General features: G+C 46.5%; 1 protein-coding gene across 1 annotated transcript; it reads left to right on the forward strand.

Moving 5' to 3' along the window:
• Nucleotides 1-421: 421 nt before the first annotated feature.
• Nucleotides 422-11,019, forward strand: bspry (B-box and SPRY domain containing). Its single transcript, XM_014135147.2, has 6 exons — nt 422-1,489; nt 2,120-2,218; nt 2,369-2,599; nt 9,580-9,605; nt 9,802-9,926; nt 10,075-11,019. The coding sequence occupies exons 1-6, from the start codon at nt 1,097-1,099 to the stop codon at nt 10,608-10,610; spliced, it is 1,410 nt and encodes a 469-aa protein (XP_013990622.1). The 5' UTR covers nt 422-1,096; the 3' UTR covers nt 10,611-11,019.
• Nucleotides 11,020-12,846: the final 1,827 nt, after the last annotated feature.

Consider the following 12,846-nt stretch of genomic DNA (forward strand, 5'->3'; position numbering starts at 1 on the left):
TGCGTTTAAAAACAACTGGGAACTCAGGAATCTCCGACTTCAGTGCGTTCAAGACAAATGGAAACTGAAAAAAATTAAGCACGGACTTTGAATGGTCATCCAATTCTGAATTGCAAGTAATAAACTCGGTCATGTTGCCGCATTCAAAACAATTGGGAACTCGGAAAATACGACGTCAAATCGTGACGTCAGTGACCTTCAGGTCAGATAGTCGCGTCTCTAGAAAGAGGGCCGAATTCCCAAATTGTAATTCCGAGTTGGATGACGGTTCAAATCGATTTTTACCAGTCGTAGTTATCCGAGTTCCCAGTTGTTTTGAACGTGGCACAAGAGTCTCAAAATACACTTTCATCATTGGCATTTAGGCCTAGCCTATACCATTCCGGGATAGCCGACGCTAAATGTAGGCTTATTTTGTTTAATTGAATTATACAATATTCAAATATATAGCTCCAACTATTGTCGGACTATTTAGCCTATACTAAACTATAATATATGTAAAGCTAAAATATCATGTAGGTTTTTTAACTGAAAGCTAAAATATCATAAAGGTTTTCTGAGACGTCATTGGTCCCATATTTCAATCTGTTTCAAGAGGAGATTCACGTCAGTCGGCCATTCAGATATAATGTCCATACAGTCGTCCTCCTCTTTAAATTTGTTTTATGTAAATTGTTGTCTTTTTAGAATGTATTTTTCGTTATGTGTCGTACCCCAGTAAGACTAGCTGTCGCCATTGGCGTCGGCTAATGGGGATCCTAATAAATCAAATCAACGTAAGCCTACAATTCGACTAGAGAGGGTCATTGCGATATAGGATGTTGTGAGGTCAAATTACAACATCGAAACATTGTCATCATACAGGTAAAGGAGGTAGCATAAAATCAATGATAGCCAATAACATCCGAACAAAAATCGTTTTCATTGACACTGCCCCGTTGTTGCAGTTGTTGCTAAACTTGCTTTTCAGCTCTAGTGTAAGTGTTACTTCCGTGTTCATACCTTGATACACCTGTGTTATAACTGCAGTAGATTGGCTACTGAAGCCACCTGTCGCGTACTATTGCTATTAGCCTAGTAGGCTATTTGACGTGCCATGAGCGCGGAGCCAGAATCATGTGATTTGACACCTGTGTCTTTGCGAGACGACCCAGACACTGGAGTGGAAGTTCGAGAAAGTTCGGGAGACTTTAATATGGATTTACAACAGCCGATTTTCTTCTCGTTGGATGTACACCAACATGAAACTCAGTCAGCTAAAGTCGTCTCCAGGTTGTCTAGAAAGGCTGCTGCTACATCAGTGGTGACCACCTCCGACTCAGAATCCGGTATATTCTCAGGTGAATCGGAACTTTGCATGGAACATGAATCAGACCTGGACTGGTTCTGCAGCTCCGAGCAGAAACTCATATGCTTGCACTGCACCATAGTGGGATCCTGCCAGGGCCACACAGTGACACCCCTGGCCAGCAGAGTGACAGCCGTCAGGGTGAGTGCCCAGACTTTTCCTGGAATTATATTATCCAGATGTAGTCTCATGTAGTAATACCATTAGAATATACCACCTATTAATAACACCATGTCCTTTTTGAGCAGTTACATTTAAGCTGCATATTGTGCATCATATGGACCTTTGTCACAGTGAATGGGGCCAGGAGACTTTGTTTTCCTAGAGTTAGGAGTGAGAATGCAACAGGCAAACTGAGTATACCTTTGGTTACCTGGGGTACTACAGTGCAAAGGGCCGTCTGGTTTGTGTTTCGAAAGTGTGTGTTCACATGCCTGGTGGGTGTGTAGGGTGTGCCACACTTATCTCACACCAGACTGAGGAGTTGCCCCTGTTGATGTGTCATGGGATGTGAGGAGACAAGAATTTCAAGCTGTTGGGAAGAGGCAGCATCAATTATCATCAGTGCTCTTCTAAATTATTTTCTATTTCAGGATACACAATGACATGTTGGTGATGGCAGTTCAGCACTACAGGAATAGGCTTATCAGGATAGGGGTCCCTGCTTTTGAAAATATACCTGATCAGCTCTGTGGTTTTCAAGTCCAACACTAGTCTTTTTTTATGCCAGTCACTGAATGTGTGTGTGTGTGTGTGTGTTGTCCGGAACAGAACCAACTGGTTGACATATGTGAGAAAATGCAGCTGCAGGCCCAGCGCATCGAGCGCTTTATCAACCAGACCCTGACTGCTAAAGAGCGGGCACTGCAGGTGAGCAGCCCTGTGACACTCACACTCAGTCCCTTATGTGCTTACACTACATACAGCTTCGGAATCGCAAGCTCTACACACAGATATCTAATGGATTCCATCAAATCTTTTTGCTGTGTCCCCTATGCCCTCTGCTGTGTGTCCATGCAGGTAGAGGCGAGCGGGGCTCGGGAGCAAGTGGTGGCCCAGCTCAGTGTGGTGAGGGAGGCGGTGGAGGAGGAGGAACAGCGGCTGTTGGAAGCGGTGCAGAGGGAGGAGGAGAGGGTGGAGCAGTGCCTCCTCACCCAGAGAGCCCACTGGGGCCAGGCCCTGGCTATGCTCACACAGACACGCACACGTCTGGTGCACACCCTCACAAACACACCGGACATACAGCTGGCAGTGAGTAAGGGAGATGGGTACAGGAAGGGAGGGAGAGACCAAAGATTTATATATACACTGGGGCTACAACTGACTTCTTCCGTCGCGACGTCCCTCTAAGGCACTTCTGCTAGCCCCGGCCCGCTAGCTGTCTGAATTGCCAAGTCTCCAGCTCGCCCAGCTACTCACTGGACCCAATTGATCACTCGGCCACGCATGCCTCTCCCTAATGTCAATATGCCTTGTCCATGGCTGTTTTGGTTAGTAATTATTGCCTTATTTCACTGTAGCCTCTAGCCCTGCTCAATACGCCTTAGCTAACCCTTTAGTTCCACTTCCCACACATGCGGTGACCTCACCTGGTTTAAATTATGTTTCTAGAGACAATATCTCTCTCATCGTCACTCAATGCATAGGTTTACCTCCACTGTATTCACATCCTACCATACTTTTTTCTGTACATTATGCCTTGAATCTATTCTACCGTGCCCAGAAACCTGCTCCTTTTACTCTCTGTTCCGAACATACTAGACGACCAGTTCTCATAGCTTTTAACCGTACCCTTATCCTACTCCTCCTCTGTTCCTCTGGCGATGTAGAGGTGAATCCAGGCCCTGCAGTGCCTAGCTCCACTCCCATTCCCCAGGCGCTCTAATTTGTTCACTTCTGTAACCGTAAAAGCCTTGTGTCACGGGTGTCGTAATGTAGAGACCAAGGCGCAGCGGGTTGCGTGCTCATAATTATATTTATTATAGCGAACACGGAAAAAACAATAAACAAAGAACGACAGCTAACAGATTTGCAGGCTAAACAACAGCAGTGCAAATACAACTACCCACAATCAACCAGGTGAAAACAAGCTCCCTATATATGACTCTCAATCAGGAACAACGATGCACAGCTGTTCCTGATCGAGAGCCACACAGACCAACAAAGAAATATACAAACTAGAAAAACCTAGAATACCAAAACCCCGGAACACATAAATAAAACACCCCTCTACATACACATAACCCCCGAACCACATAAAACAAATACCCTCTGCCATGTCCTGACCAAACTACAATAACAAAAAAATCCCTTTTACTGGTCAGGACGTGAAATTAACCCCCCCCCCCCCCCCCAAAGGTGCAGACCCCGTATGCACCTAAAAAATAAATAAAAAAGAAACCCCTAACTAAAGGGAGGGAAGGGAGGGTGGCTGCCGTCAACGACGGCTTCTGTGCTACACCCCCTCTCCCCAAACCTCCTACAGTGGAGGTGGCTTAGGCTCGGGCCTAAAACCACTCCCTGACCAGTCCACTCCTCCCAAATACCTCGGCCTGACTTGTGTCCCTGTAGACCCTGGACTGTACTCTCGGAGCTCTGGACTGTAGAGCGATTCTGGAAGCTCCGGACTGTAGGATGACTCTAGGAGCTCTGGCCTGTAGGCAGACTCGCTCGGTCCCGGACTGTAGGCAGACTCGCTCGGTCCCGGACTGTAGGCAGACTCGCTCGGTCCCGGACCGTAGGCAGACTCGCTCGGTCCCGGACCGTAGGCAGACTCGCTCGGTTCCGGACATAGGCAGACTCGCTCGGTTCCGGACCGTAGCCAGACTCGCTCGGCTCCGGACCGTAGGCCGTCTCGCTCGGTTCCGGACCGTAGGCCGTCTCACTCGGTTCCGGACCGTAGGCCGTCTCACTCGGTTCCGGACCGTAGGCCGTCTCACTCGGTTCCGGACCGTAGGCCTTCTCCCTCGGTTCCGGACTATACACTGTTGCCGGATACTCTGGACGGGGTACTGTTGCCGGATACTCTGGACGGGGTACTGTTGCCGGATACTCTGGATGGGGTACTGGACACTCTGGACGGGGCACTGTCGTCGGACACTCTGGACGGGGCACTGTCATCAGACACTCTGGACGGGGCACTGTCGTCGGAAGCTCGAGACTGAGCTGACGCACTGCAAGCCTAGTGCGTGGGGCTGGTACTGGAGGTATCAGACTGGAGACACACACTTCAAGGCTAGTGTGAGGAGCGGGAACAGGCTGAATAGGATTGGGCTGACGTACTGGAGGCCTGGTGCGTGGTGCCGGTACTGGATATACCGGGCCGTGGAGATGCACTGGCGGTCTCGATCGCACCTCCTGCACAACCTGTCCTGGCAGGATGGAACTAGTAGCCCTGCACAAGCGAAGTGCTGGCACAGGGCGAACTGGGCTGTGCAGGGGCCTGATGGATGCCGTGCGTAGAGCGGGCGTAGGGAAGCCTGGACCTAGGAGGCGCACCGGTGACCAAATGCGCTGCGCAGGCATCCTCCTACCAGGCTGGATGCCCACTCTAGCACGGCACTTGCGAGGGGCTGGGATCACTCGCACCGGACTGTGCGTGCGTATGGGCGAGATCGTGCGCACTTCAGCATACCTCGGCGCTCTCCACTCCATATGTTCACCATAATAACCACGGAGAGCTGGCTTAGGGCTCATCCTTGGCCCAGCCAAACTACCCATGTGCCCCCCAAAAACAATTCTTGGGGGTGCCTCTCCGGCTTCCCCATCGGCGCGTACAATGCCTCATACCGGCGCCGTTCCGTCTTGGCTGCCTCTATTTCCTCCAGTGGGCGACGGTATTCCCCAGCCTGATGCCAAGGTCCAGCCCCGTCCAGAATTTCCTCCCATGTCCAGGTTTCCAGATAGTCCATATAATTCTTCTCCTGCTGCTCCTTTCCCCGCTGCTTGGTCCGTGGTTGGTGGGTAGTTCTGTCACGGGTGTCGTAATGTAGAGACCAAGGCGCAGCGGGTTGCGTGCTCATAATTATATTTATTATAGCGAACACGGAAAAAACAATAAACAAAGAACGACAGCTAACAGATTTGCAGGCTAAACAACAGCAGTGCAAATACAACTACCCACAATCAACCAGGTGAAAACAAGCTCCCTATATATGACTCTCAATCAGGAACAACGATGTACAGCTGTTCCTGATCGAGAGCCACACAGACCAACAAAGACATTTTTAAAACTAGAAAAACCTAGAATACCAAAACAAGAACATACACCAAAACCCCGGAACACATAAATAAAACACACCTCTACATACACATAACCCCCGAACCACATAAAACAAATACCCTCTGCCACGTCCTGACCAAACTACAATAACAAAAAATCCCTATTACTAGACAGGACGTGACAACTTGATTTCATGCATGTTAAGATTAGAAGCCTCCTCCCTAAGTTTGTTTTATTCACTGCTTTAGCACACTCTGTCAACCCTTATGTCCTAGCCGTGTCTGAATCCTGGCTTAGGAAGACTACCAAAAACCCTGGAATTTCCATCCCTAACTATAACATTTTCCGACAAGATAGAACTGCCACAGGGGGCGGAGTTAGCCTTCAGAGTTCTGTCTTACTATCCAGGTCTGTGCCCAAACAATTTGAGCTTCTACTTTTAAAAATCCACCTTTCCAGAAACAAGTCTCTCACTGTTGCCGCTTGCTATAGACCACCTTCTGCCCCCAGCTATGCCCTGGACACCATATGTGAATTGATTGCCCCCCATCTATCTTCAGAGCTCGTGCCGTTAGGTGACCTAAACTGGGACATGCTTAACACCCCGGCCATCCTACAATCTAAACTTGATGCTCTCAATCTCACACAAATGATCAATGAACCTACCAGGTACAACCCCAAATCCGTAAACACGGGCACCCTCATAGAGATCATCCTAACCAACCTGTCCTCCAAATACACCTCTGCTGTCTTCAACCAGGATCTCAACGATCACTGCCTCATTGCCTGCGTCCGTAATGGGTCTGCGGTCAAACGACCACCCCTCATCACTGTCAAACGCTCCCTAAACACTTCAGCGAGCAGGCTTTACTAATCGACCTGGCCCGGGTATCCTGGAAGGATATTGACCTCATTCCGACAGTAGAGGATGCCTGGTTATTCTTTAAAAGTGCTTTCCTCACCATCTTGAATAACCATGCCCCATTCAAAAAATGTAGAACCAGGAACAGATATAGCCCTTGGTTCACTCCACACCTGACTGCCCTTGACCAGCACAAAAACATCCTGTGGCGTACTGCATTAGCATCGAATAGCCCCCGTGATATGCAACTTTTCAGGGAAGTTAGGAACCAATATACACAGGCAGTTAGGAAAGCAAAGGCTAGCTTTTTCAAACAGAAATTTGCATCCTGTAGCACAAACTCCAAAAGGTTCTGGGACACTGTAAAGTCCATGGAGAATAAGAGCATCTCCTCCCAGCTCCCCACTGCACTGAGGCTAGGAAACATTGTCACCACCGATAAATCCATGATAATTGAGAATTTCAAGAAGCATTTTTCTACGGCTGGCCATGCTTTCCACCCGGCTACCCCTACCCCGGTCAACAGCCCTGCACCCCCCCACAGCACCTTGCCCAAGCCTCTGCCATTTCTCTTTCACCCAAATCCAGATAGCTGATGTTCTGAAAGAGATGCAAAATCTGGACCCCTACAAATCAGCCGGGCTAGACAATCTGGACCCTCTCTTTCTAAAATTATATGCCGAAATTGTTGCAACCCCTATTACTAGCCTGTTCAATCTCTCTTTCGTATCATCTGAGGTTCCCAAAGATTGGAAAGCAGCCGCGGTCATCCCCCTCTTCAAAGGGGGAGACACTCTAGACCCAAACTGCTACAGACCTATATCTATCCTACCCTGCCTTTCTAAGGTCTTCGAACGCCAAGTTAACAAACAGATCACCGACCATTTCGAATCCCACCGTACCTTCTCTGCTATGCAATCTGGTTTCTGAGCTGGTCATGGGTGCACCTCAGCCACGCTCAAGGTCCTAAATGATATCATAACCGCCATCGATAAGAGACAATACTGTGCAACTGTATTCATCGAGCTAGCCAAGGCTTTCGACTCTGTCAATCACCACATTCTTATCGGCAGACTCCACAGCCTTGGTTTCTCAAATGACTGCCTCGCCTGGTTCACCAACTACTTCTCAGGCAAAGTTCAGTGTGTCAAATCGGAGGGCCTGTTGTCTGGACCTCTGGCAGTCTCTATGGGGGTGCCACAGAGTTCAATTCTCGGGCCGACTCTCTTCTCTGTATACATCAATGATGTCGCTCTTACTGCTGGTGATTCTCTGATCCACCTCTACGCAGACGACACCATTTTGTATACTTCTGGCCCTTCTTTGGACACTGTGTTAACTAACCTCCAGACAAGCTTCAATTCCATACAACTCTCCTTCCGTGGCCTCCAACTGCTCTTAAATGCAAGTAAAACTAAATGCATGCTCTTCACCCGATCGCTGCCTGCATCTGCCCGCCCGTCCAGCATCACTACTCTGGACGGTTCTGAATTAGAATATGTGGACAACTACAAATACCTGGGTGTCTGGTTAGACTGTAAACTCTCCTTCCAGACTCACATTAAGCATCTCCAATCCAAAATTAAATCTAGAATCGGCTTCCTATTTCGCAACAAAGCCTCCTTCACTCATGCTGCCAAACATACCCTCGTAAAACGGACTATCCTACCGATCCTTGACTTCGGCGATGTCATTTACAAAATAGCCTCCAACACTCTACTCAGACTGCATCCAATTTGCTATCACATTGCTATCCGTTTTGTCACCAAAGCCCCATATACTACCCACCACTGCGACCTGTACGCTCTCGTTGGCTGGCCCTCGCTGGCTGGCCCTCGCTTCATATTCATCGCCAAACCCACTGGCTCCAGGTCATCTACAAGTCTTTGCTAGGTAAAGCCCCGCCTTATCTTAGCTCACTGGTCACCATAGCAGCATCCACGCGTAGCACGCGCTCCAGCAGGTATATCTCACTGGTCACCGCCAAAGCCAATTTCTCCTTTGGCCTCCTTTCCTTCCAGTTCTCTGCTGCCAATGACTGGAACGAACTGCAAAAATCACTGAAGCTGGAGACTCATATCTCCCTCACTAACTTTAAGCACCAGCTGTCAGAGCAGCTCACAGATCACTGCACCTGTACATAGCCCATCTATAAATAGCCCGTCCAACTACCTCATCCCCATACTGTTATTTATTTTATTTATTTTGCTCCTTTGCACCCCAGTATCTCTACTTGCACACTTATCTTCTGCACATCTAGCACGCCAGTGTTTTAATTGCTATATTGTAATTATTTCACCACTATGGCCTATTTATTACCTTACCTCCCTTATGTTACCTCATTTTCACACACTGTATATAGACTTTTTCTATTGTATTATTGACTGCATGTTTGTTCATTCCATGTGTAACTCTATTGTTGTTTGTGTCGCACTTCTTTTCTTTGTCTTAGCCAGGTCGCAGTTGTAAATGAGAACTTGTTCTCAACTGGCCTACCTGATTAAATAAAGGTCAAATAAAATAAATACACACTAGATGACTCATAGGGGGTGCTGTGTTGAAGCCACAGTGCCTCAATCTTGTCACTCACCCACCATTGTACTCAACGTCAATTATATAAAAAGGATAGTTTTAACTATGTTTTGCAGCTATACAGTGTTTGTTTACATTCACTTTGTTGACAAACATTGGAGTAAAACAAGCTTATATTTTGGGTATTCATGAGGTACGACAAGTTGAAGTAAGCTCATGAGGCATTTAAGTTATATTCTTCAAGAATCAATGGGTACAAATCATTAATTTATAAGTCCAAAAATGAATGTAGCTACTGCAGATTGCTCCTTTAAGGCATACTTTTACATGATATTCCATACATTCCTTTGGAGAACTGCTCTTACTGGGGAGTACCAAAATGGCTGACCGGTGGCTTCACAGCATCCTAATACATAGCATCAGCATTCCAGGGTGTTTCTAAATTATTTAGAGCAACAATAGAGGGTGGGACGCGGGAGTGTATAGATGTGGAAGATAGAAGGATTAAACAATAGGTGGCGAACAAGAGTGGTGATGGTGGTGCAAACGATGATGATGTTAATAATGATACACTTGATTGCTGTAAATGATCGTTGATGCTCTCTTGTGTTTCAGACCTCTGGCCAGGAAATAGCTGAGAGGTAAATATTCTGTTTTGACATGTATATTTCCTCAACCACTTGGTGAAGCAATCCTGCGTTGTTCATTAGCCAGATTGACATTACTTGCCGTGTGTGTGTGTGTGTGTGTGTGTGTGTGTGTGTGTGTGTGTGTGTGTGTGTGTGTGTGTGTGTGTGTGTGTGTGTGTGTGTGTGTGTGTGTGTGTGTGTGTATCAGGATTGAGGAGGCAGAGGGGGTGGGTGAGCCTCATGACACCGACCATCTCAACCTGAACGCCAGCTGTAGTGACAGCAAACTCATGAGGGGCCTGTGGGCCAGCGCCATACTGCTGGGACCAACTGGTAACATGATACAGGCCAGGGAAACTTCTAGTTGTTCAGGATACAGTAGTTTCAAATAGTTGCAGTTAATAGTGTTTGAACAACTGGCAATAAGTGCTTAATTAATTCTGAATAAAAATACACTCTTCTCTTCCCTCTCTCTCTTAAGCTTATGGTTCAGCAAATCTAACATTTGACGAGCGCACCGTCAGCTCCGTACTTTCCCTCTCAGAAGACCTTTGCACTCTGACCTTCCTGCCTAAGCGGTCACGCCAGTCACCGCCCTACGACCCGGCGCGCTTCGACTGCTGGCCCAATGCGCTGGGCACCCTGGCCATCTCCTCCGGCACCCACAGCTGGGTGATTGATATGGGTGAGAGCGGGGCCTTCAAGGTGGGGGTATGCTACTCCAGCATGGGGCGCAAGGGCTCGGGCAACGACTCCCGCCTGGGCTACAACGTCCAGTCCTGGGTGCTCTCCAAATACGATGGGGACTTATCCTTCTGCCATGCGGGGAAGAACACACCCCTGCATGTGGTCCACAAGCCCAAGAGTCTAGGGCTACTCCTGGACTGGCCTAGTCAGACCCTGGTATTTTATGACCCAGACTCCAGTGCTGTGTTGCACTCGGTCAGACACGCCTTCAGTGGCCCGCTGCTGCCAGCATTTGCTGTGGCTGACCGCAGTGTCACCATACTGCACTGACCTCTGAAGTACTGTAACTGCTGAAGTACTGTAACTGTAGTGTCAATGATATAGAATTACGGGTAACACTTTCATAAGGCATATCATATGAGTTGATAATATAACAGTGAAAGGGTTCATTAATGCTTACAACAAGTAGTACTGCATTATACCTGCTGATAAAATGGTACTGAACTACTTATAATATTTGTACATCCTACTAATAGAATACTATCAAAGCTTCACAATGTATTTGAATGTAATCAAATTGGCCAAAATTAGGCCCTTATGTCTGTCTGCATTGAAGAGGTATGCAGAAAGTTTTTTGATGGGAGATATATTTCTAATTTATTCTTTGTTTATTTTAGTCTGAAGTAATGATTCTGTAGAGATTTCTGTATGTGTCTGTTGATAAAATTATACAATAGTCCTAATGTGTCATACTGTAGTCATTTTAGATATAGGAGTATGCTATTTATATTTCTTAAACTGTTATGATAATTGACTGTAAGTGAAGTGACTGTTTGAGACCTTTTCTATCTTTTAAAGAGACAACTGTCTGAAGGAATGGTTGATCCATACGCATACAAATATTTGTTAATTGTCTGATATGCAATGTATGTCTCTATTGAAACTCACATCCTACTTTCCATCCATCCGTCAGTGGGAAGAAAATTAATGAAATACCAGACTCAACGCAAGAGACACATTCTAAAAATGAACAGCAGGGGGAAATGTAGTGTGTGTCTTAGTGATGCGGAGGTTGACTCGTAACCCGCAATCCCTGCGGTTAAAGGGTTGAATAAAGAGAAAACAATACCTTTAAAAAAAATCCATAAATGTATAACTCTTGTGCAATTTATATCTATAGGCTACATTAACGTTTTTATTTCATTATTTTAGGCTATCTGGCATTAGTGCGTAAGCTTAAATTTAACGCTGCGATCACACCAACAGTGTCATTGAATTTTGGCACACAAGAATTACATTCATTTCCAATTAAACGCTGCATTTGCTTTTCGGCATTGCGTTGCGGAGGCAGTTGCAGTGCGTTTGGTGTGATGGCTTGACAGAAATGGTAGCAGAAGGTGAATGTTGCTGTGTACCATTTTGTGCAATGACACTGTCAGTGTGATGAAGCCTCAGGTACACACCGACAGTGTCATTGCGCAAAATAGTACGCAGCATAATCTGGATATGTATGCAACAAAAGTTCAACATTCATTTTCTGCTACCATTTCTGTCTGCGCATACAGTTTGACGCATATGTTCGATAAATCCAATGTATGCACCACACCAAACGGACTACAACTGCCTCTGCAACACAATGCTGCATGGCAAACGCAGCGTTTCATTGGAAATGAATGTAATTCTGGTGTACCAAAATGTAACACTGTTGGTGTGATCAAAGCGTGTGCCTGTATGCGCACCAAATAGCCTACACGCCAATCGCCAAATGTTATTGGGAACGGGCAGGAAAAGTTATGGAGGTAAAATGGACAATGTCAGAGTTTAATTAAATAAGAGAAAAGCTGCGAAAGGTAATGCTTGGTGAAATGGTAAAAGAGGATAACAGTTCCGGCTATGTAATGTGTGATGATTGTGAGGCTCTACTTGTGGAGAAATATGATTTATTTCATTCAGCATTTTCAGTAATTGCATTTTCTCCTCGTTCCCTAAACGTCTTTGCTCGTTAAAAGAAGCAAAGATGACAGAGAACTTTACCAATGTCAACTAGATTTCAGTTCTGCCCACACATTTTCTATAGGACTGAGGTCAGGGCTTTGTGATGGCCACTCCAATACCTTGACTTTGTTGTCCTTAAGCCATTTTGCCACAACTTTGGAAGCATGCTTGGAGTCATTGTCCATTTGGAAGACCCATTTGCGACCAAGCTTTAACTTCCTGACTGATGTCTTGAGATGTTGCTTCAATATATCCACATCATTTTCCTGCCTCATGAAGCCATCTATTTTGTGAAGTGCACCAGTCCCTCCTGCAGCAAAGCACCCCCCACAACATGATGCTGCTACCAGCGTTCTTCACGGTTGGGATGGTGTTCTTTGGCTTGCAAGCCTCTCCATTTTTCCTCCAAACATAACGATGGTCATTATGGCCAAACAGTTCTATTTTTGTTTCATCAGACCAGAGGACATTTCTCAAAAAAAGTACAATCTTTGTCCCCATGTGCAGTTGCAAACCGTAGTCTGGCTATTTTATGGTGGTTTTGGAGCAGTGGCTTCTTCCTTGCTGAGTG

This window comes from Salmo salar, chromosome ssa01 (assembly GCF_905237065.1).
Source record: "Salmo salar chromosome ssa01, Ssal_v3.1, whole genome shotgun sequence".
Classification (NCBI taxonomy): Eukaryota; Metazoa; Chordata; class Actinopteri; order Salmoniformes; family Salmonidae; genus Salmo; species Salmo salar.